The sequence below is a fragment of the Juglans microcarpa x Juglans regia genome, chromosome 5D, assembly GCF_004785595.1.
Source record: "Juglans microcarpa x Juglans regia isolate MS1-56 chromosome 5D, Jm3101_v1.0, whole genome shotgun sequence".
Lineage (NCBI taxonomy): Eukaryota > Viridiplantae > Streptophyta > Magnoliopsida > Fagales > Juglandaceae > Juglans > Juglans microcarpa x Juglans regia.
In genome coordinates this window covers 17,796,983-17,821,404 of record NC_054602.1, presented here as the reverse complement: position 1 = coordinate 17,821,404, position 24,422 = coordinate 17,796,983, and the positions used below count along the sequence as shown (strand labels likewise).

General features: G+C 34.8%; 1 protein-coding gene across 1 annotated transcript; it reads right to left on the bottom strand.

Moving 5' to 3' along the window:
* Positions 1-5,708: 5,708 nt before the first annotated feature.
* Positions 5,709-7,548, bottom strand: LOC121266526 (transcription factor DYT1-like). Its single transcript, XM_041170378.1, has 4 exons — positions 7,201-7,548; positions 6,882-7,067; positions 6,612-6,788; positions 5,709-5,877 (listed from the first exon to the last, which is right to left on the bottom strand). Exons 1-4 carry the CDS (start codon positions 7,396-7,398, stop codon positions 5,788-5,790), a joined length of 651 nt encoding a protein of 216 aa, XP_041026312.1. The 5' UTR covers positions 7,399-7,548; the 3' UTR covers positions 5,709-5,787.
* Between the last annotated feature and the right edge of the window lie 16,874 nt (positions 7,549-24,422).

The window sequence follows — 24,422 nt, the reverse complement described above, 5'->3', positions numbered from 1 at the left end:
CTTTTCTACCACAAGTTGGAAGAGAAATTCTAATTAAAGAAGTGTTTCATGCGATCCCTACTTTTGCAATGAGTGAGTGTATTTCAATTGCCTAATGTTTGGTGCCAAGAAATAGTTGTTATGCTTTCTAAATTCTAGTAAGGTCATCACCAGCAAGACAAGAAAATCCAATGGGAAAGTTGGAGCAAAATGGGGGGTTCAAAAGCAAGAGGAGGTATCTGATTTAGAGATATAAAGGGTTTAACCAAGCAAAGTTGGCTAAACAATGCTGGAGAATTTTACATTATCTAACGTCTCTAGTGGCTTCAATAATTAAGGAAAAATATTTTAAAACAGGTAACAATATGAAGCTAATTTGGGGTGGCCACCATCTCAGATTTGAAGAAGTTGGAGAGCTGCAATTGATCTGGTGAAAGATGGATCTAGGTGGAGAGTTGGCAATGATAGAAGTATTAAAATTTAAGGAGATAAGTGGCTTCCTTAGCCAACATAATTTAGTAATCACAAGTAAGAAATTTGGGCAGTGAGTCTTTTGATTGTGAACTAATTGATGAGAATTCTAAATGCTGGAAGGAGGACGATGTTAAAGAAAGATTTAATGAAGAGGAAGTTGACATAATATATAAAATTCCTATAAGTAAGAGGGGCAATGAAGATAAATTCATTTGGGTTTATTGTAACGCTTCTATCTCGTAATGATCGAAGAGTTATTCCTTGTAACTTAAAACTCACAATTCCTCAATACATTTATAGACTCTAAAAAAATATAAAGTCATCAGAATACTACAAAAATCTCTTAATAAAATTTGCCGATTCTCAGAAATCTTCTATGAGTAATCCACCATGCTTAAATAATCATCTCACTGATGCTCCATAATCCTGATCCTTAGCTGAATTATTCAAAATCATCTGAAAAATATATGGAGATAAGGGGTGAGTTATCAATAACTCAGTAAGCAGATAACATATACTAATGTGTAAACATGAGCATTTTCACAGAGTTCAGAATGCAGAAACAAAACATTTCAGTATCAATATGCAAATCTCAAAAATACATATTATCATAAAATCAGAGCAACTTTTCAAACATTTTATATTCAGAAACCAACTTTTCATATTCAAAGACTCCTTTGGCACAACATGACTGAACATCTTCATCTTATCATATCATCATATCAGAATAGAGACCATGTTTAACCCCCGTGGTAGGGTTGTGCATCCTGCAGAAAGCCAAGTAGAACATAATTCACTATGTTAACAAAGCGATTGCACTCAGAACAGAAAATCACTATTATATCTCGTGGCGAGCCAGAGGTCACTATTGTATCCCGTGACATGGTTAGAGGTCACTATTATCTCCCGTAACAGGGTCAGAGGTCACTATTGTATCGAATGACAGGGCCAGAGTTTACTATTGTATCCCGTGACAGGGCCAGACATCAGAGTAAAACAGAATCAAAATCACCATATCAGAATCAGAATCAGAGTCAGAACAGAATTAGAAGGTTATGCCAAAAGTTTTTTAGAAATCACATCGTGTCAGAGTACAGAACATCTTCAGAACAGAACAGAATCAGATCACAAAACATAATTTATGCACAAAATTTCATATTAACTATATTTTTCAAAGTTCAGAAACAGAATATCAAAAATAAGCTCATGTCTATACCGGTCATGCTAGAAAAATACCTTATTCTTATACATAATTTTCATGCATATGCAGAACAAATATCTGAGGTTGTTTTCAGATTTCTTTTCATAACACAACATGCACATTTTTAAAAAAAGACCTCAGTTCATTTTATTTTATGCAAAGTCTGGTATAAGAACCCCGCTTACCTAGACCTCTTAGCTTATCAAAATTTTTGCTCAAATCAATGTCGAGTCAACTATAAATCATCACCTATAAAATAATCACGTAATTCTATAAATTTCCAATCAATCACAAATTTACACCATTTAAGCCTAAGCTTTTACTATATCTATTTTAATTCTTCAATACCTAAAAATTCCATAACCTAAAAATATCCTCATTCTCTAAATTTCCTTGATATCAATCAACATTTAAGATAAGTACTAGTAAAATTTTCATTAAATAATAAATAAAAAAATAGCTTTAATCATAATTTAAATGTTCATAATAAAATTACACACTATAAAAATAATTTGCTACCAATAGTACAAAATAAACATCCTAATTATTTTCTGTAAAAATTTCTTATACTTCCCACAAAGACCACGTAAAAATAGATTTAATATAAACATAATACCAAATTGAAACCACCCAATAACAAGGGCAATATTGTAATTTCATATCCAAAAATATGAGAAACTACTTTACGTAGATTCTTGAGAAAACGTTGAATGCGTTTACGGTGCAACAGTCGGCGAGGCAAGGGCGCGAGATACTCACCGAGAAGAGAACGAGAGACGCAACGACAGTGCTGGGCGAAGGTCGAAGGTGGTCGACGCGGCGGTAGAGCACTGAGATTGAGAGAGAGGGAGAGAGATGAGCGAGAGAGAGAGAGAGAGAGAGAGAGAGAGAGAGAGAGAGATGGAGAGGGATGGAGAAGAGAGTTGAGTTCGTGGATAGCTTACCGAGAGGAGAGGGACAAACTTGGATGGAATGCAGCACCCAACGATACTCTCTATGCGGTGGCGATGACGTGGAAGAGGTTGGTGGCGTTGTCGCTCTGCTGGTTTGCATCGAACAGCGGCAAGCAGAAAAGAAATTTGCATTGTTTTCGGGGACTAAAACAGAGGTTTCTTCGGTGTTTGTTTGACCGTGGAGGAGGTAGGGTGGCTGGGTAGTGGGAGTTATACCACAATGGCTGAGAAGGGGTGCAGCGGTGGTGGTGCAGGGACGACGCAAAGGGGGTCGTAATGCAGAGGCAACGGCGGGGCTACGTGGGGTTCACAGTTTGCAAACGAGCTGGGCAGTGGGGCTATCGCACGGTGACTTGACTTACGATTTCTGCAAGGGTGCACCCTCCACGGCTGGGTTGTGGAAAGGAGGAGGTGTGCTCGGTTTGCTGTTGATTGGGTGGACTCTGGTGGCAGCAGCTGAGGTCGTGAAGGAGGTGGTGGCGCCGGTGAGGTTTTGAGCCTGGATGATGGTCGTTTACAGTGGAGGGATGGGTGTCTGTTTTACGTGGAGATGGAGGTTGGCATCGAACTAGGAGGGGCTAGGTGGTTCTGGACGCTGGTTGCAGCGACGATATATGGCAGTTTTCAAAGGTATAAGATGCAAAATGTATATTTATATGGATGATAAGAAAACCCTAAAGATTGAAAAGAGAAAGACGAGCATGGGTAGTGACGTGCGTGGGGGGAAAAAGTTGAAAAAAATAAAACAGATAAAAAAAATAAAAATAAATTTATAACAATTAAAGTCCAACAATAAAATTATTCATTAAAGCAAAGAGTAATTTAAATGCAAACACTAATTAATATCAAGAAAGCACATCAAAGTAAATTTCATAACTTAAAAATTATAAAATAAATCCAACGAGAAATCCGATAAAATTTGAAACAAAAAAAATATTTAAATTAATTAAAATAATTTTTCACAAAAAAATAAATAAATATACTAAAATACGGAGTATCACATTTATAATAAGAGTTCGCAATTTACTATAAGAAGTACATATTATGTGGCTTTGATGAGGAAGATGACAGCACAAGGTGTGACCCAAAACAAAAATTGTGTAGATGACAGATGGAATAAGTTGTCGAAGATGATCAATGTACTTGATAAGTTGAAAATTTTCATGTGGAAGTCAGGGAATAACATCTTGCCTACAATGAAAAATCTCTTTCATAGAAAAGTTGTTGAAAATGCATTATGTCCAATTTGTTAAATTGAAGATGATACAGTTACACATGTTTTGTGGAGCTGTCCAGCAGCTAGTGATGATGTGTGGGTAAATAAATATAGTCCAATTCATAAATGGTCTAGCAATGAGATGGATTTCAAGCAGTCCTGGGAACAGTTACTTACAAACTTGCAAAAAGAATAGGTGGAAGGTATAGCTATCACCATGAGGGGAATTTAGTTGAGAATGAATAACTATGTCTTCATTGATCGATTTTCGAGTCCCAGTGCAATGATTCAATCAACACAAGCATAATTAGTAGAATATCATCAAGCCAATAACTCCCAACATCAGAATATAAGAATGGAAGACAAAAAGCTATATTCATGGAGAAAAACCTTTGAAGATGGGGATTGGTTCTGTTATAAGAGATGGTGATGGTAATATTCTTGCTTCTCTATGTGCTTCAAAAAACTTTAACTTTGAACATGTATTAGCAGAATTTTTGGCCCTTTAGAAAACATTACAACGCTGTGCAGATTTGGGCTTTGAATGTGTACGTTAATTTGGAAGGGGCTGCAAAATCTGTTATACAGGCATGTAATAATGATGAAGAATGTTGGTCTTGGTATGGGTAGATTATAAAGCATATTCGAGATTTTCTACAAGGGAGGTCTTTGTCATGGAAATTATCATTCACATACAGGGAATGCATGCAATCAAGTGGCTCATCATCTTGCAAAGGTTGGAGTTCATTGTGAAGATCAGGAATATATTATGATAGACGAAGCACCTATTTCAATTATGGAATATGTAATGAAAGACAGTTTGTATTTCATAATAATCAATAAAATTATTCTGTTTTAAAAAAAAAAAAAACTATTAAAATTGTATCATATATGTCACCTATTTTTGTCCATCTTAAGTTAAATATATAGCAACAAGGGAGTGACATGAAGTACAACTAATACTAAAAAAAATGGTAGTTTGAGAAAATAAAGTGTGATTTTCCGGTATGGATGATGCGACGATGTTCTCTAAGTATAAATGTGTCCGGCCTTAAAAGTGCTCCTAGTGTATTTTTATTTTTATATTTGTTTTTTTAATATTAACAAAATATACACGGAAAATTCATTAATGGTAACTTTTTCATATATTTAAAAAATAAAAAAATACAAAAACACTTTGAGAGGCATATTTGGAGGGCGCGCAAGCATTTTCCTCCCGTATAATGGAGTAGTGAAGCAGCCGACAAAAATCTTCATTTCTTGTGTCGGAATAAGAACTGGTGGTGGCTACTAGCTAGCTAGCACACTGGTGTATATATAGAATCTGAGTTTTCATGAGAATGAGGTAACACGCGGAGTGTGATGAACATTTGTGACGGCGTGTGATCAGATTAACGAGTTAAGAAAGATCGTGGACGGCGATCGAGGTGAATGGGCACGAAGGGAAGAGAGGGTAATGGTGAGGCATACATACGTACTGTGATGGCCGTGGACAACATTTGTAAAGGAAACTTATGTTGTCGATCGTTAGACTCAAAATATCTTGATGAAATTGGGAAAGAGGAAACAAATTGTTAATAGGTAAAATCCTACAATAGGTCGAAATGGGAGAAAGTTTATTCCGACTTTCAAAAGTGACTCGGGCATCGATGAAGTGGTTTAAAGTCCGTGATGGCGATTTGGGAGTCGGTACGGTATCTATATGTTCATTCATAACAGTAAATAGAAAATTACAATTAATTTGAAACCTAAAATTATGATTAGACTTAGACAGCAGGTGATCAAGCTTTTTTAGAGATAAATTTAAATCATTTTATGTATAATAAAAGTCTTGGCTAATTACTTGCCACCAAACGGAATAACAATTTAATTTTCTCAAACCTAGCAAGCACAGGAATTAAGAGGAGCTGAAAGTCGAAATGCCTTTTTTTCTAATTATAGAGATCAATGAATGATCAGCAATACTACTGCGAGTTGCTCTGATCTACACCATTAATGATCTGTAATAGCAATTCCCTGGTTTGCTGAACTGCAAGCTTTTCGCCATAAATTCCCTGAATTCGGAGGAAGTGTACAAAAATAAATAAACATCTGCTAAAACTTGTGAAAGTACATGTAAAGACTGAGAGAAATTGCAGGAAAAGTCACTCTGGCAGTACAAGCTGCCATATTCGGTAAAGCTCCAATTGTACTGTGATTTAGTTGCTGGTTCTAAGTCTGTTACGACTCCTTTTATGTCCTACTCTGATGTTGTAGTTAGTTATGAGTTTGTTTTCATTTGATTGTTGTACCAAGAAACACACATATGAAAAGATTCTGTTTGCATTCCTAATTATTTATAACCTACCAAACACACTATTGATTTATGTCCTACGCTATTCATTATTAACCTATTCTGACATAGAAGCTTGTCTTGTCGCATCATTTATGAATTGTTTGGATATAAAAATTATTTTATTTCATCTCATTATTATAATTTTTAAATTTTTATATAAAATATACGAAACAATTCAACTTTTTCAAATTTTAAAATAATAATAATATTAAAAATAATATTCTAAAAATATTTTATTCAACTCATTTAAAACCATTTCATCTCATCTTATTATTCAAACAAATCTTAATAATATAAAAATATTGGACTTAAGAAGTTTCTTTTTTCATGGATGTTCTCGAGGGATGTGTTTACATACTGGCTTATATATATAAGTAACGGAAGTTGAAACGTTTTGCCATTGTAAGTAATGGCGGAAAGGTGCCACCAAAAATCATGTTCTTAATTGCTAACCTTAACACAAGATGAAACTAGCATTGCTCCTTTGGAGGTAGTCACATTTGTGTTGATGAATTCAAAGCCAAAAGCACTCATGGCCTCCATCAGTGTAGTGAATCCACCCCTTTTCTTCTCGAAGATAACCTTTACCCAAAGTTTGTCCCTATCGATTTGGGTCACCTCAACCTCTACCTTTGGACAAGAAAAGGAAAGTCACAATTAAAATTAATAGCTTCTGAGTCAAAGACTTAAATATTGCATGAACATATCAACTAGCTGACAGACCTGAATCCCACTTTTCTTCATCTCTTCTGCGGCTTCAACTTTTACTTTGCTTGCTGGATCAATTGCTCCCCCTTCAGATGAAACTTCGAGTTCGAGTTCGCAAAGCTGTTCCTGAAGAATCTTTACATTCTTCTGAAGTTCTTGAATGTATGTAATTGCATCCTCAATAATAGTTGCTTTATTCATCTATAACCCAACAAAACAACCCATCAGAATCTGCAATTTTATCTAGATGTTAAAAACATGAACTTTGTGGAACTAGCTAGCACATTGATTGAAATGCAAAAACATGGAGGATTAAAGGGTGTTTGGTGTTTACATTGGTAATCCGAGGGACTAATGCTCTTAGTTTCAGGAGCCTATCACTGAGCTTCTGTCTCCTCCTCCTCTCAGCATGTAGGTTCTTAGACTTGTGCTCTTTCGTGTCATCATAGCTCCTTCGGCCCATCCTTCCAGTACTAGTGCTACCTTCTTCTATTATGCAGGACTCATCCAAGGCAGTGTCTAAATGTTCCATTTTGAGGCAAAGTTCGTTACTTGATCAAACTAAGTTGGAGAGAGCTTTGCATTAGTTTGATTCAAGCTTGTGTGATTGATTATATAACTGCTCCTCACAAGGTTAACATGCCGGGGAGAGAGAGAGAGAGAGAGAGAGAGAGAGAGAGCGAGAGAGAGAATGAGAGAGATTCTGTGCAGTACTGAAGTTTTTAGCACGGTTCGTGTATTGTTAAAAAGAATGGGTAGTTTTAGCATGAGAGAGAGAGAGAGAGAGAGTATCATTGGAATCCATTTTCTGGGTATGTTAGGTTAGTTGTAGCCCTATAAAAATAAGAAATATCAAGTAATTACTCGATCGGCATGTTCTGCCTGAATTAAACTGCATTCATTCAATGCAGTTTGACCCCAAATCTCTCTTCCAAACAAGAACAAAATATTATAGAGCTAATGAAAAAATAATTCTAAGAATAATATAAGTGAGTTATCCTTGATGATTCTTTACCATTGGTCTTGTTGACTGGATAGTACGATATTGAATATGGGTTGGTTATGGGGAGATCTTGTTCTCCATGCCATAAAGCATTGCAGTACGTACAATTATATTCCTGAAGCTAACCATATATGATAATTATATATGATAGTGTCATGTCATGTGATGTACGTTGCGGATATATAGTTTGAGAATGGTGAACTTTTCACTTTGGCTTCCTGTACATATATAATTTCAGTACCATTCGTTTTTTTTTTTTTTTTAGTATTTCAGTACCATGCAGTACTCATACTTGCAATGGTACATCCTTTTGTGTCTTGCTAGATCTAATTGCTTAATGGCCGGTTCACTTAAGTCACCTCGTTCTTCCTACAATTTAAATAGAGTTTTTTTTTCTTTTTTTTTTTTTCAATTCTAAAAAAATTCATACTTCAAAAATGACTTTCATAGATATTTACCATACCATAATACAGATGAAGTTTGTATCAAGCCCAATAATTCTGCATTAAGGCAATGTTTGTTTTCAAATAATTATTTTTAATTATGTCATTGAATTGGATGGATCATTATATAGAAAGACAGACTTGATATTAAATGCTCATGTCCGATCTACATTGCCTGAAAATCCTACAAGAACAATATTAAGAAAAAATATAATCATCCTTACACAACATACATACTTTTATTTTTTTTTCCTTTAATTAGCAAGTATGTGGTATATGGATGATAAGTAGAAGAATTCTTTTAATTTAACATGAATAAAAAAAAATTAAAAAATCAAGTAAGAAGACTTATAAGTATTCTACAAATAATACTTTTTCAGTTTCCTATAGTACATGTCTTTTAGTTTCCTATAATGCCTTCTCTCAATGTTATGATTTAGTTTCCAACAGTCGTTTAATTTCTCAATGTCACCTTTCAATTCTCAGGAGTGTCTTTTAGTTTCTTAATGTTAGCTTTTTGTTTTCCAACAATGTGTCATTTTATGTTTTTGCATGAGTGACCTTATGGTTATTGTGGGTTTGAATACACAAACCTATCTCATCTCATCTCATCATTACAACTTTCTCAAATTATCATACAAAAAATATAATAAACAATTCAACTTTTTCAAATCTCAAAATAAAAATAATACTAAAAAATTATATTTAACAATATTTTATTCAATTTTTAGCAAAACATAACATCTCATCTCATCTGAAATCTCTATCCAAACCCACCGAAGAGTTGTTCGGATGGTCTTATATGTCTAGATTGATGCAGTGTAATCTATTTCAAGAGTAATAATTCAAAAAGTTCTTCAGTTTTTTGTTTTGTTTTTTTTTTTTCCCATAGCTTAGATAATTTATCCATTCAAGCTGGTATCAAAGAGCCAGATTATGTTCGATTTGTCTTAAAAAGTGACCTCCAACTTTACCCAGCAGCACTTTCCAAGGCTTTCAAATGATAACTATGGGATGTCAAAATGAGAGACCTATTTGTAGGGGAGAACAATAACCTATCAAATCAATCCAAACCAACAAGAATCGACCGCTGGGTGTTGGAACCAGACAAAACTGGTGGAGAAACAGTCTGTCAGCAAACCAACGAGGTAGAAATTGATAAGAATAGGTTTTGTTCCCAGTTTGCATAGAGTCCAAAACCAGTGAACCGACCAATTATAAATATTTATATTTTTTTATTTTTTAGTTATATAAAACGATGTTGTTTAAGTTAAATGACACTGTTTTATTAAAACAACTATGAAAAAAAAATTAACTAAAATGATGTTGTTTAACTGAATAAGACAAACAACATCATTTTGGGTAGGGCTGAATAAGCCCTAACCCTCTCCTTCTCCATTCTTCAATGGCCGAGAATCAAGTGCTCTCTTTCTTTCTCTCTCTATCTCTCTAGTCCAGCATTCCACTGATAGCCTAGAGATTACATCCTGGCAGTCCCTTTGCTTGCTCCTTGCGTCTTTGTAATTGTCCCATCATCATCGTCCCTATGATCTGTAATTTCTTAATATTAAACATTTAGTTTCTATTAATCTGTATTTTTCCTATTGTTTAGCATTTAACTTACTTATCTATATATGTATTGACATTTCGAGACTTTGGAGTAAATTTTTGAATCGTTAGGATTAGGGGTGAACAAGAACCAAGAGCCCATTTCTCACTTTCATGATATATATGTCTGGTTTGCTGTAACTTTTTAGATGAGAAAGTTTAAAAATAAGAATTTTGTTCATTGGATATGTTGTTGTAATGTTGTTGTGATGTGAATTATGGAAACATGAGTGGATTAGGATTTAGATTTTAGAGTCTTTGTATTTTTAAAAACAACATAAGATTTTCATTACTCAAACACTAACATCAGCAGATACATAAGAGTATATAGATTGAGGACAATCGTTTAAAACGGTTACATATTCATTTAAAATGATAGCTCCATTTGCTAAGATGTGCCTTCATTTGAGCTAGTTAAAACAGAGGATGAAGATTTTCTAACAACAAGGAAATTTTTTCTAAACCATGAACTACGAGCTGTACACATCATTAAAGCCATATCTGCCTCAGATAATCTTTGTTGAAAGTACTTGCATAACTGTTGAAAAATCAAATGCTGCAAAGTGAATTTTTGAAGAGCCATACAGCAAGAACCTCACACATCCTGTGTAGAAGAACACTCTCATAAAATTTGCTCAATAGTTTCAGCTTCCAAATAACATACAAGGCAGCTGGAGTCGTCCAACACCTTCCTTTTATAAAGATTCCAAGTTGTAGGTAAAAGATTGTTACATGCCTTCCAAATAACAATCATAATAGTATTAGGAATCTTAGAACACCAAATACAATCACACAACTCAACCTCCAACACTCAATACACCAATATTATAGCCCAACCTCCTCAAATTCACTTAATCAACCACCACATACATGTCATGCAAACAACCCAAACTTTCAATTCAAACAAACTTATTCTCTACATGTCCAATAGCCAAATAGCCCACAAATTGACATATCAAACATATTTCATATTCCAAGTCCACTCCTTCTTCAATCTATAACATTACAACCAAGAGAACTTCTACACACTATAACACCTCCAACCTCCACTTGGGATGAAACAAAGACTTAGGACGTTAGGATATGTAACACAAGGTTATATACCCTTGTTTGTGATAGTTAATATGCAATGCATCGTAGTATGTAACTAGCAGTATGCAATAATCACAGTAGATAGAAGGGTGAAAACATAACTCATGCTAGAATAACTAAAACATCACAATGCATTAATAACCATCATAAGTTCAAACTTAAGGGTAGCATTTCCTTAATACAAAATACTTAATCCACGTTCTATGGTTAGATCAACTATTTCATACGCTTTGAAGTAGGAAGAGTCAATACTTATGGGCATCAAAATTATATTCAGTCTTCGTTCAAAGTCCGACTCCTCTTCAACCATCTGCATCTAGTGATCCATCATGTTCATTCTCTACTAGTCCTGTCACAATTTCTATCATTTTTTGGGGATGATAGTGGTCCCACAAGGAGTGAGATTTAATTGAAATTTCAGTAAGTTAAACAACCAACTTGCACAGAGATAAATTATGCAGAAAAAATGATAAATATGAATTGCAAGAAATGCATGAAAAATGTGCATGTGTCTCCCATCCAGATTCTCAATATTTTTAGAAAAAACCTTGATGCACTTTCACTTTCAGAGAACATTTTCACTTTCTCATTTCCAAAAAAAATGGCATTTCGAGAGAGAACATTTCATACCTCACTGCTTTAAAAAATCATAACATTTAATCGTTATTAAAGCCATCATTAACATACATATGGTAGCAACATAGTTCTACATATGCACCATGAGTACCTGCCGGTGACCGTAACACAACTCATGTTGGCACTACGTCTTTGTCTGCAGACATCATTCTCAATACATTGATAATATAATATAACATTATAACATGTTCACCCACCAGTATTAAGTGTCATAACATATTGACTTCGCTCCAACGTTCTTTAAATAGAACTCATTTGAAACCAATTGACTGTTCTTTGTTAACCTAGGGGTTACTACTCCATTCTTAAACACTCTATTGTGGACAAATGAATTCCACTAGGATAATTCTCCATCCTAGTATTTGGGATTGTGACAAAAATGATTTTCAAGCTAAGTTAAAAATGTGTTCCATGACGTGCGCATATATAGCAAGCCTTTTATGTGAAATGATATTTGTAGATGCAATATGCTAAAATGGTAGGAATATTACTTGTCCTGTAAATATATACTCAATGTATCGTATAATATGATATTTTATATTCAATGTGATCATTGAAGCATGAATGAGGCATTTATCAATAAATCATAAATAATCTATCAATGTGTAAGTTAGAAGCTAACTTACAAACTTCCTGAGTAATCGAAAAAATGTCGTAGCAGCTAAAATCAAGTGCATACTAAGTTAGAATTAATACTTCTATGGTTTAGGTTAAAAAAAGGCTAAAAAAATGAGTATTTACCAAAATACCCTTAGATTTTCAAAAATTACCGTTAAGGCCCTAAATTTTCATTAATTGCAAACGGAATCTAAATTTAACCAAAATTCATGACTTCATATTTTTGGCATTCTAAAACCACCTATGCCCATGGATTTTCAAAAATCAAAATAAAACTTGTCCAGACAGCCTCAACCCACAGCATGCACTCTAGTTGATGCGTAAATATGTTTTAACTATTGATCCTTATGAATGCATGCATATGAGATTTTCTTTAATCACAAATGATCACTAACAACTTTAATGACATAATGAAGGCTAATTATTGGATAATAGAGTTCATCCCAACAATTAATCATGGCTAAGATATCCTTAATCTCTATTTCATGCAAAACCGATTCATAGTTGATAATCAAAACAATATAGATTCAAACCCTACCATGACATGCTTCTAACCATAATGTAAACCTTACATAATCATATTAAGACAATAATAAATTATATCAAATCATGCTTAAGACATGCCGTAGCTAAATTCCTACTTAAAATCATTTAACTATTCAAACCACCTCTTAATTGACCCGACTTTGAACTAGGCACGATAACCTTCCTAAAACTCAACCAAATTTCATACCAACATATGGAAACAAGACTTGACATGCTAACTAAGATCAAAAGTAAGAAAACTTAGAAATTTCGTGGCCTTCCAAACACTCAAGACAGCGTTACACAAGAACACTCAAGAACTCACTCGGTTTCACTCTTTTGATTTCTAAAAGTGAGAAGCGCTCTTTAAGGCTCAAGAGGAAGCTTGGAGTTGAGGTATGGAGAAAATAAGGGGGTGAAGGGGCCTTTTATAGGCAGCCAAAGGAGAGGGGACATTGGCCTTGGTCCAAGGGGATTGATGGAAGATGGTGTATGAATATGAACTTTCCAGATTTGCACTCCATCACTTGTGTCATCTTGTGCAGGTCAAAATAGTGCCCTAAATTATATGAATCCGTGGGAATGAAATCCCTTGAATCCATAGTCAATTTGAAAACTCACCTTAGAAAGTCAAAATCAAGTCAATGGATGGAGAATCTAGACCCGAAAAGAACTCGTTTCAAGAACCTAGATTATATTAAAATCTAGACCCGTTGAAGAACCCGTCCCAAGAACCCAGGTTACAAGGAGCAACGCCACAAATGTTGTGATTTACCTTTGATAAGTTTAAAAGTTCAATTAAGAACAAGAGGAGATAAACTCAACTCACAATGAATAAATTCATCAAATTTCATAAACTTCTTAAAATAAAGCAACAAAGAGTATTTAAAGCAAAACCTAATTAAACCCTAACCAAAATAAAGCCACTTTTCCTAAAAATGCCCCTGATGAACGGCATCACGGCTACAATATGGCGTTATAGTATCTCGGCTACTGTAAAACCCTAACCCTAGTTCAATAAAATAATAACTTTTCCAACATGCCCTTGCATAGGCCCCCCTTAAGTCCTTCCCATAATAAACTCAATTATTTTAAACTAATAAAATAAGTCATTTAAATGATTCAAACAAGTTGAAAGTCTTGAAGTGCCCAAAGCCTTTAAGTCATATTGTTGCCATCTTCTATACCTTATCAAATGAATCAAAACTTGATCTTCATCCTTCAAGTCCATCTTGAGTGTTGGAGTCTTGCTAACTTCATCCCAAATGGATTGTGCCAATCCTTACATTGCCTCCTTGATCTTCTTGGCTCTTGACCTTATAATTGACCCATCTGGAACTTGCAATGAATCTTTAAGACTAGGTCTATCTTGGTGCCCATCACTAAACCACCATGACTTCACTTTTATAGTTGCTACATTACTCATATGGGGTTGGTCAAGTCGTGGTGTAGAGAAAATAGAAGAAAAAAAATGCACAAAACCATTCATGGGGCTAAAGGGTTCAAAGTGAGTTTCTTTGGACAGTTTGGCTCATTGTCTTGACTTATCCTTTTAAATCATCATCATGGTGGATTTGTGCAGGAGCAAGGTCACTTCTTGAAGACTTTTTCTGGTGGTAGAAAGTGGAGAGTTAGCTGCCAAGTAATCAAGAAGGTGCAGCCCGAAATAAGTGATGCAATGGAAGTGTTTGCTGAAATTTTCAGATTGTCATCATTAGTTTGTGTCCTCTTGAGCAAGGGGAATAATGACATGAAACCACCATGATTTCCTCCCTATTGTGGCTACAATGGTCCTACAGTGGCTACAATGGTCCTACAGTGGCTACAATGGTCCTACAGTGGTAGTCAGGTTGCGGGTCATGGTTTGGTTGAGAAAAAGGTCATGCAATCCTCCCTTGCAACCGGCGAGTTCACATAACTTCAATTTGACAGATTTTTGTTGAGTTTCGGTTTTGGATAGTTTGAGTGGAAAAATCTGAGTTAAAACTCTCATGATGGTCATGGGGCCCCTGGGGATTAGGTGATGAAGGAGGTGGCGTGGGTGGTGGTGCAACCCTTGGCAGATGGTTGTTCAAATTCAATCCAAAAAGCTACAACTCCAACTAAACCAAGGTGCACCCGATTTGGTTCTTTGGACTGGTTTGTGCAAATAATTTTGTCCAAAACTCAAACTTGATTTAGAAGGGTCTCAAAAGGTATTTAAGAACCATATTACCCTTGAGTACAAATCACAAAAATGTTGAACCCAAGAACAAAACAGTACAAACATTACAAAGGGCAATGTACGAATCCGATTGAAGCATGGTTTGTGTTTGATATGTCATTTTTCTTAATCACATGTGGGATGGTTTAGCTAGAGTATTAACAGGATCTAATTATGATTTAAGGAAGTATTAATTCAATAAAATTTAAATTAAAAAGTTTAGAAAAATATTAAACTCAATTAAGTTTCAAAGAATGGCTTAAAGTGCATTAACCTCAAGTATGATAGTTAATGGGCTTAGCCAATTTTCAAAACTTCATTTGGGTACTAAGGGTATGATTTGGGTATGGTGTATTGAGCTTTCAAGTTAAATAGTGAAATAAACTCAAACATGTCTTTGGGCCAAGTGGGCTTAAAAGGCCAAGTGTGTGTGAGTTCATGGCTTAAGGGCTCTTGGGCTTGAATAAGAGGGGCCTTATTACCAAATCTTTTCGGGTCAAAAAGATACCTCAAGATCCATTAAGATGGGCTTGAAAAGATTTGATTTGGCCTAATTGGACCATGGGTCAAATCTACACCAAGTTTGGCCCAAAGGCCTTATTTTCTAGAGTCTTCCAATAAAGGTTTAAAATTTTATATTTCTCAAGTTGGGCCTAATACTTTTTAACATCTTAATCTTAGCCCATCACATCCTTAGTGCATCTCGGGGCCCTAAAGTCTTATGTCCACCAAGTTGGACGTAGTATCCATCAAGTCAGGTCTAATGCCTTAATGTCTCTCATAAGCCTTTATACCCAAAAAGCTTGGGCAGTAAACCACTTTTTGGGCCATCTCCAATATTGTCAAATATTTAACACAAATTGCTTAGCCCATTAATGTTGCAACCATCCAATATACCATGTGTTATTCCATTATGGGCCTCTTGGCATTGATCCTCAAAATTAAATAAGCACTAAAAATTCTCCAAATAATATCAAGCTACAAAATTTCATTTTCCTTAAAAATCAATATTGGACTAGAATTTTCTAATAATTCTTCTAAACCTAAAGTCTACGGCTTTTTTGCCAACTCAAGTATCCAAAATTATTCTTATTCTAGAATAACTCAACTCTTAATTAACTAGGATTAAGGTTACTAAGGTCAAGGCCCAAGGAGCTTTTTAGGCGGGGTGTTACACACACCAACCCACTATGAATTCACATAATTTATCAATTCTAACATGCAAATAGATGCACCGTAAATTCTCAACAAACACCAATGCACAAGTCACAAACATAAACGATGGTTATGAGGCTGAAGCTCATAGGTACCTTATTGAATCTCATAGTAGTGGCCGTTTAGGTTTCGTGAGTGAGACAATGCTGCTTAGGAATGAATGTAATGCCCTGTGACCTAGTAACAACATTACAATTTGAGTTTCAAAATGGGGATATCACACGATGGAAAAGACTAAAATTGGATGAAGTGGAAAAAAGAAAATACCTTAGCGCCTGGCATATGTGGACTTCGGTAGCCTTAATAAATCACGGCCTAAATCTTAGGGAGAGAGAGCGTATGTGGTAAAATGAAAGCAAGAAAGAGAGAGAGCACGTGAGACAGAGTAAAACAAGAGAGAGAGAGAGAGAGAGAAACGAGATACAAACTAAGAAAATAGAGACTTACCAACATCGGCAAGGGGAAAATCATGAACATCGGCGTCAACGGGAAGTGTGCAGCAAAATGATTGATCATTGGGAAGAGGGAAAGTATGTGAGAGAGAGAGAGAGAGAGAGCCAGTGAGGGGAGAACTAACCGAGAAAACTAGACAGAGATTAGTTGGAGAGGAAGACTTATTGGCTTGGTATTGGGTAACAGTGTATAATAGCTGAAATTGGACGGAGATAAGGGAGAGAAAGAGAATCCAAGGACGTGCTACGACAATGGAAGTCGAACTGGAGAGAGAAAGAGGGGGGGGAGAGAGCAACTGTTGAGAGAAATGAGGCACACTGAGAGAGTGAAATAAGGGAACATGCGTAACCAAAAAAAGGGAAGGAGAAGGGCGTTGGTGCAGGGGAGAGAAGTAACGGGGAATGAGAGAAAATAAGGTCAAGGGAAAAAACTACAAACCAAAACGACGTCGTTTCTTTAGGTGGGCCGGGCTTCTCCTTGGCCTAGTTCGGGGCTTGGGCTGGGTGTTACACATGAGCCCTTGCTGATCTCTACAACTATAGATGATGGTAGTTGTGATGCTGAGATAAGGATGGTATGGCGAGTGAGATATTCTTTACCTTTGAATCTACTGCTACCAAAACAGAGGTGGATCAATATTTATTAGATTGTTGTGAGGCTCGTACCCCTATTTTGTATTGTTGATTTGGTAGAAACTTAATAAGACTAACTATACTATATTTGCAAGGATTACACGAGACTTGTTGGTCATACCTATTTCTATTGTTGCATTCAAGTCAGCATTTAATATAGGAGGTTGTGTGTTTAATCTTTTTCAGAGTTCTTTGGCTCCGAAAATTGTCCAAGCCCTATTTGTGCTCAAAATTGGTTGAAACATTCGTTGGCACCTACTGGTATTCGAAAGTCTATGGATAATATTGAGAGCTTCATGATGGAATTGGGTAATGTTATGATATTCATTCGATTTTAAAATTTATTTTTAATATTTTTCATCATATATATTCACTAATATTTAATGTTTTCTTCTTATCTATGTTTCTATATAGATTTAGGTGTACAATCAAATGTCACAACCATTCATGAGGATTAAAGCATCAATAGTGAAGACAAAAGTATTTATTTATCTTATAATTTTGTAGTTGTGAAACTTTTATGTAGTAATATTTGTATAATGCCTAGGAGATTTTTTATTTTTATTTTTGATTGAATTTGGGACTTGGCAACTTGGTTTGTATTGTGAATTAGAAATCTAGCAAGTCTTGTTATTTAATATGGTGGGTGGGGGTTTAACTATCTAGTATGTATTTACTATTTGTAATTTATTTATTTTATTAACTTCACATTAAAGATCGAGTTCAAAAAATTAAAATGGAACTTAAAATATTAAAAACGGCCTTTAAAATATCACTACATCAAATTTGGACTTTAATTGGGCCCCAAAATACTCTAGGCATAGACAAAAGAAAGGCCCAAAAGTTAGACTTCTAGAGGCCCAAACTGAAGAATCGATTGTAGACTAGCTAACATCAAACTGGCTAGTTCTCTGCCCTTCTTTCAGTCGGTTTGGGCCAATAAATTGGCTAGTCGGTTTGGTTATGGTTTTGGGCTAGAACCTAACTGACCGATCACTTTTTCACTCCTATCTGTTTCAGTTTCAAAATTTGTGGGAGATTATTATTAATGAATTTATGTAGACCAAGGAGGAGCAAGAAGCCGCATACACTGAACATGAGAGAAAGACTCTTAAAGTGTAAAGAAAGAAGGATAAAAAAGCATTATTCATACTCTATCAAGGGTTCGTTGGGGCTATCTTCGAAAAAGTTGTTGAAGCAATAATAAGTGAACAAGCATGGGAGATTCTAGCTTCCATTTTCAAAGGAGATGAATGGGTGAGACGGATTCACCTTCAAACATTACAAGGCAAGTTTGAGGCTCTTCACATGAAGGAAGGTGAAATGGTGTCCGATTATTTCTCACAGTTATTGGTGATCGTGAATTGTTTTAAAAGAAACAATGAGAATATCGATGACATTAAAGTCATCAAAAAGGTCCTTTGATCCCACCCTCCTAAATTTGAGCATGTAGTTGTAGCTATCGAAGAGTCTAAAGACTTAGAGAAGCTTGCCATTGAGTTTGAGGGTTCTTTTTCTAGTACATAAGCAAATGATGCAAAATAGTGCTAATTCTATTGTGTTAGAACAAGCATTGAAGCAAAAAGTAACTATAAATGATCGAGGGAAATCCAACCCCAACCAAGGTCATGGTAGAGGCAGGGGTGTGGAAGTCACGAATAAGCTGACCAAGTCAACTGGAACATAGAACAGAGGTTGGAGATAAAAAGGCAACTGAAGAACTAGAAGATCCACACATGGTCTTGGAAACACCAAGAACATCCAATGTTAAAACTATAAAAAGTATGGACACTATACCTCGGATTGTTGGCACAATGACAATTAACAAGCAAATGGTTCAGTTATATCTTACAACAAAATGAGCAATGGAAGTGGCATATTCACTTTGGCCACCTATATCTCAATGGCCTTAAGCTTCTCTTTTTTATCAAGCGTGGTGCATGGGTTATTATTCTAGTAGAGACGTTATTTTCAATGAAGAATGAGCATGGTGTTGGAAAGATGAAGAGATTGCAAAAGGGCAATCTCAACCGAAGTTCCACCAAGTATCCACCACCTTTGCAGCTTGCCACATTGTCTACATCACAAAGAAACCCTCCACCCTATATAGGAGATAGCAGTGATATATCCTCCACAAATCAATGTAGAGTTAAGATGAGAAATCTCAGAGAAATGATCTATGAGCAGACAAAAGAATGAGAGACTAATATTTTATGTATATATGCTGATGATGAGCTTCTTACCTTCCAAGAGGCTGTAAAAGAAGATTGTTGTTGATCAACGATTGTGGAAGGGATCCATGCTGTCCAAAGGAATGAAACATGAAAGTTGACAACACTCCCACCAAACCAAAAGGCTATTTGCTATGAGTGGGTGTACAAGATCAAGCTCATGACTACAGAAGGTGGAGTTGAACTACAAGGCGGGACATGTAGCTAAAGGCTACAAATAGAAGTCTGGCGTCAACTATGAAAAAGTTTTTGCACCAGCCGTAAGGCTTGATAATGTGAGATTGTTGATCTCACTTGCTATTTATTATAGATGGAAGATATACTAACTTTACATCAAATCTTCCTTCCTCAATTGTATTGTTGAAGAAAAAGTGTACGTTTAACAACAAGAAGGCTTCGTAAAGGAAGGATAAGAAACTTACATGAGGGCTCGTTTGTTTTCAGGAAACTTTTCAACTCATCTAATTTAATCATTGCAACTTTTTCAAATTTTCATACAAAATAAAATAAACAATTCAACTTTTTTTAATTTTAAAATAAAAATAACATTAAAAAAATATATTCTAACAATATTTTATTTAATTTTTAACTTTTATCTCAACTCATCTCATTTTATCTGCGAAAACAAACGAATTGTTATTTTTTTTTCTTACAATGTGTCATTTTATTTTTCAAGAATGTCTTTATGATCATTAAATATTTGAAAAGTTTGTACAAAAAGTCTTCTATGCCTATATAAAGGATGATGCATTGTAATATATTTCAAAGAGTAGAAAGTAATAGTACGAAAAGCTCTTCAGTTGCTTTTGTCCTCAATTTAGATAAATTTATCCCTTCATGTTGTTGTCATCTTCTCTTGTTTGCTTGTAATGAACTTGGTCCTTATCCCATTCTTAACACCCCATTCCCCTAGAGTTAAGAAAAAAGCCACTTTTAGAAATCTAGTGCACCACTGTGTACAAAATAAAATACTTAAAGATAGTCTACAAAAACACTTGTTAAAATTCATGAACTCTCACATGCTTAACAAAATAATTTATTAAAATAAAAGTCATAAAATTAATTATATAATAAATTACCTAAGCCTCTTTCTTGCCTCCCTATACCAATTAAATATAGGCCAACTGGCACCATAATTATTAAATGGCCTTTATCTCAATTATTGAGTCCAATAACATTCCTTAATCCATTTAAATAAATTATGGGCTCGTGGCCTATTCAAAGTAATTCAATATATCTCGATTGGACTTCCTATAAATATATTGGCCTTTCAAAACCATCTCAAACCATTATCTATATCTCGTGCCTTAAAATGAGCTCTTGGGCATAATTAAAAATTTTTAGTTAATTTAATAAATAGCAACTCCGATGTCTTCATAGTTCAAGGCCTCCTTCGGAATACCAATGCCATATTTTAATTGAGTAGTCTGCTATTGTTATCTTGGGCTTCAGATACGTCCTCATCTGTCTGTTCGATGTTGAAATATCTAGCGTTCATAGTTCAATATTTTCTCGCCTTATGATGCCCAATTATATTTAGGCCATGTTTGGATGTAAGAAATATTTTATCTCATCTTATCTGATTATTATAAATTTTTTAAAATATTACATAAAATATAATAAAAAATTTAATTTTTTCAAATTTCAAAACAATAATAATATTAAAAAATAATATTTTAATAATATTTTATTCAACTTTCAACTTTCATTTCAATTAATTTCATCTCAGTGCACTATTTAAAAGACACCTTAGTAAGGCAGAGTGTGTTTTTTTTTTCTTTAAGTAGTTACTCGTACTTCTCCTCTACCAAAAAGGTTAGGCGGTTTAGATAGCAAAATTATTTCAATTTATCTTATCTCATTTTGTTTAGAAAAATTCTCCTCATTAGTTACTATTCACTACCACACACTCCACACCTTATGAAAAACACCCATACACTCTATGAAAAGAAAGCTATATATTAAGCCCATTTAAAAAAAAAATGTGGACTTTCAAATCTCAAATTTTCCAAAACATTAAAAATTAAAACTAAATCCTTCACTACTAATTTACTTCTATATTAATATCTAACTTATTTTATACTAGATTTATACTATAGTGTTCAATTACATGTTATCATAGTATAGTATTATATATTATTATATTATACTAGTGTCTAACATATTTATAACTTATTTTTACACTAGCTTTATTAGTTAATATTTCTTTACTAGTGTCTAATTTATTTTTATACTACAGTGTCTAATTGCATGTTATTATACATTAGTATTACATGTTATTATACTAATATTTAATTTATTTCTAACTTAATTATATACTAGACTTTCTAGTGTCTAATTACATATTATTATACTTTAGTAAATTAGTATATGTGTTATTAACTTATTAAATTAGGCTTATTTAAATACTAGTATCTAACTTATTTCTATGCTTGATTATGTATGGTAGTAATACTATGATGTTTATATATACTAAACTATCATTAGTCTATTTATATTATAGTATACGCATATTATTTTATAATAATTAGCTCATATTAGTATTTTATTGAATTTAATTATATAAGTTATAGTTATATAACTATATAACTATATAACTATACTAGTATATAGGATAAATATAAAAATAAATACATATTTTTTTATAACATATATACAATATTGGAATTGTAGGACAAAGTTGGAGTCAGAGTCGGTTTAACGACACCTTTGACTCCAACTTAGACTCGAACTCCGACTGAAAAGAAGAGAAAAAATCCAACTCCGACTCCATTTTGTTTGAGTCGGAATGGAGCAAAGTCAAATTTGGATTTGTATTTTGATTTGTTGCTTAGCCCTACTAAAAAGTAAGATTCAACGTTTAAACTCGGGTCCTGGAGGCTCATTCTGACTGAAACAAGGGGTGGGTCCTTACTAACTTCAAAATATTCGATTTTAGAAAAAAAACCAAAAAACTTGAGTGCCTAGCGCGCGAGCCTTATTGAAAGAAAATGCCCCTTCCTATATAGAACAAAGCAAGGGCTCTTTTATTATAAAATAGAATTAGTATATTTATAAAAGAAGGACAAAACCAGTGGAGCACGTGAAGGCTATGGCCCCTTGGTTTTTAAATCTTTAGAGCACTCTCATTATAATAGATAAAGCCAAACTCAAGTTTTTGCTAATATGACATGAATTTGTCTTTGCCTATTTTATTCACATCCAACCTCCACATTGGATTATCTATTTATTCTTTATATAATAATAAAATAATATTAATGTAATTTGTTTTAATTTAATAAATTTACTTGGGTTTATCGTATTTTACCATTCTACTGATTATATGTTAATTAGTAATCATATTCTAATTAAATATTTGGTTAAAAAATCATATTTTCAATAGCCATCTAATACTAATAACCACAAACATCTAATTAAACTCATTTAAAGTTCTATATAAATGGTAATCTATCTAAATCTCAGACTTTCTCTTTTATTTTTCTCATTTTTGTGCAATGGAAATCTTACCAAGTGAGGGTGAAAGACATGAGTGTTGGAATGATATCATACCAAGGCTTCAAATACGGGAGAAAAGGCAAGAACATGCGGGAGGAAGAAAGGAAATGAAACCTTAGCAGAAGAGAAGTTTCAGTAGAAGGAAAATGGAGAGAAAGAACACGCGGGAGGAAGAAAGGAAAAAAGAGTAGCTCGGTAGAGGGAAAAATGAGGAAGAGAGGGAGTGTTCAGAGCTAAGAAAATATTTTTTTATTCAATTTGGTTTAGCTAGAGTGAAAGTCAAATATGAACCACAACACTAATTTACTATAGCAAAAAGTCATCCCTTATGCATTTGCATAATCCAATATAATATATTTTGGAACTTTATTAGCCAAACACCCCATTGAATTTGTATTTGCATAATCCAATGAGAGTCCTCATAAAACTATTTTTATATATGGCTTATGTATACGTAATTGGGACAAAAAGTTAGGTTTACCCCAATAAAAAAAATAAAATGATGCTAGATTTCACACTTACCCAGCCCCTTCTTCCCATTTGGATTGTATCAATTAGCCTCCCACACTCAAACCAGATACCCTAATCTTTCTTGTTCTCGATGAACATCGCCAAATAGTTCCACTGAGGATGAACTTGTCACTTGTTAGACTGTCTCTGTGAGGGGTGTCGTTCCTAGTGTTGGGCCAGAGCAGACGAACCTAGCTGACAAGGCATTGATGGGTTTAAGGACAACCCAGTAGGATGAAATCAGTATGAGAGAATAGGATGGGCTGGACCGAGCCTGGCCAAGAAGGGCGAGGTCGGCCCAAGAAGCCCATAAAGAAGCAGCAAAGTAGCACACACAGGGCAAGGGACTGAGTTAGAATGCTTGACACTTCTATTGGCCGACAATTTGCACGTACAGGGTTAGGGACATCCCTGGCCCTTGGGCGTCGACGGCTGGATAGATCTGGAAGGTGGGCATGCCTAGCCGAGGCCATGCCGCATTTAATGAAGAAGGACGGAGGCGGACACGCCATGACAAGGACCCAGGGCTATTAGCAGTCGCCACAATCAGGCATGGACGGCCAGTCGCATGATAGGGAGTTAGTAGAGGACACGACTTGGGTATGGAGCGGCACCACCACGATCAGCTTATCAAGGGATTGCCCCTACCATGTATATATATCCCCCTCAGGTGGAAAAAATACTCTACACACTTTCATTTGAAACTCCTTTAAATCACAAGCCCAGAACCCAGAACCCTTATTCCCTTCCTACACCTCCTTCCTAATTTTCTAAAGACTAGTATCCTCGACTTGAGCAACCTTAATCTGGTGCAATATTGTCGAGCCAAGCACTAAGCTACTCAATCTTTCTTGCACATCTCCCACCATCTCAACTCCAAGCTTGTCCATAT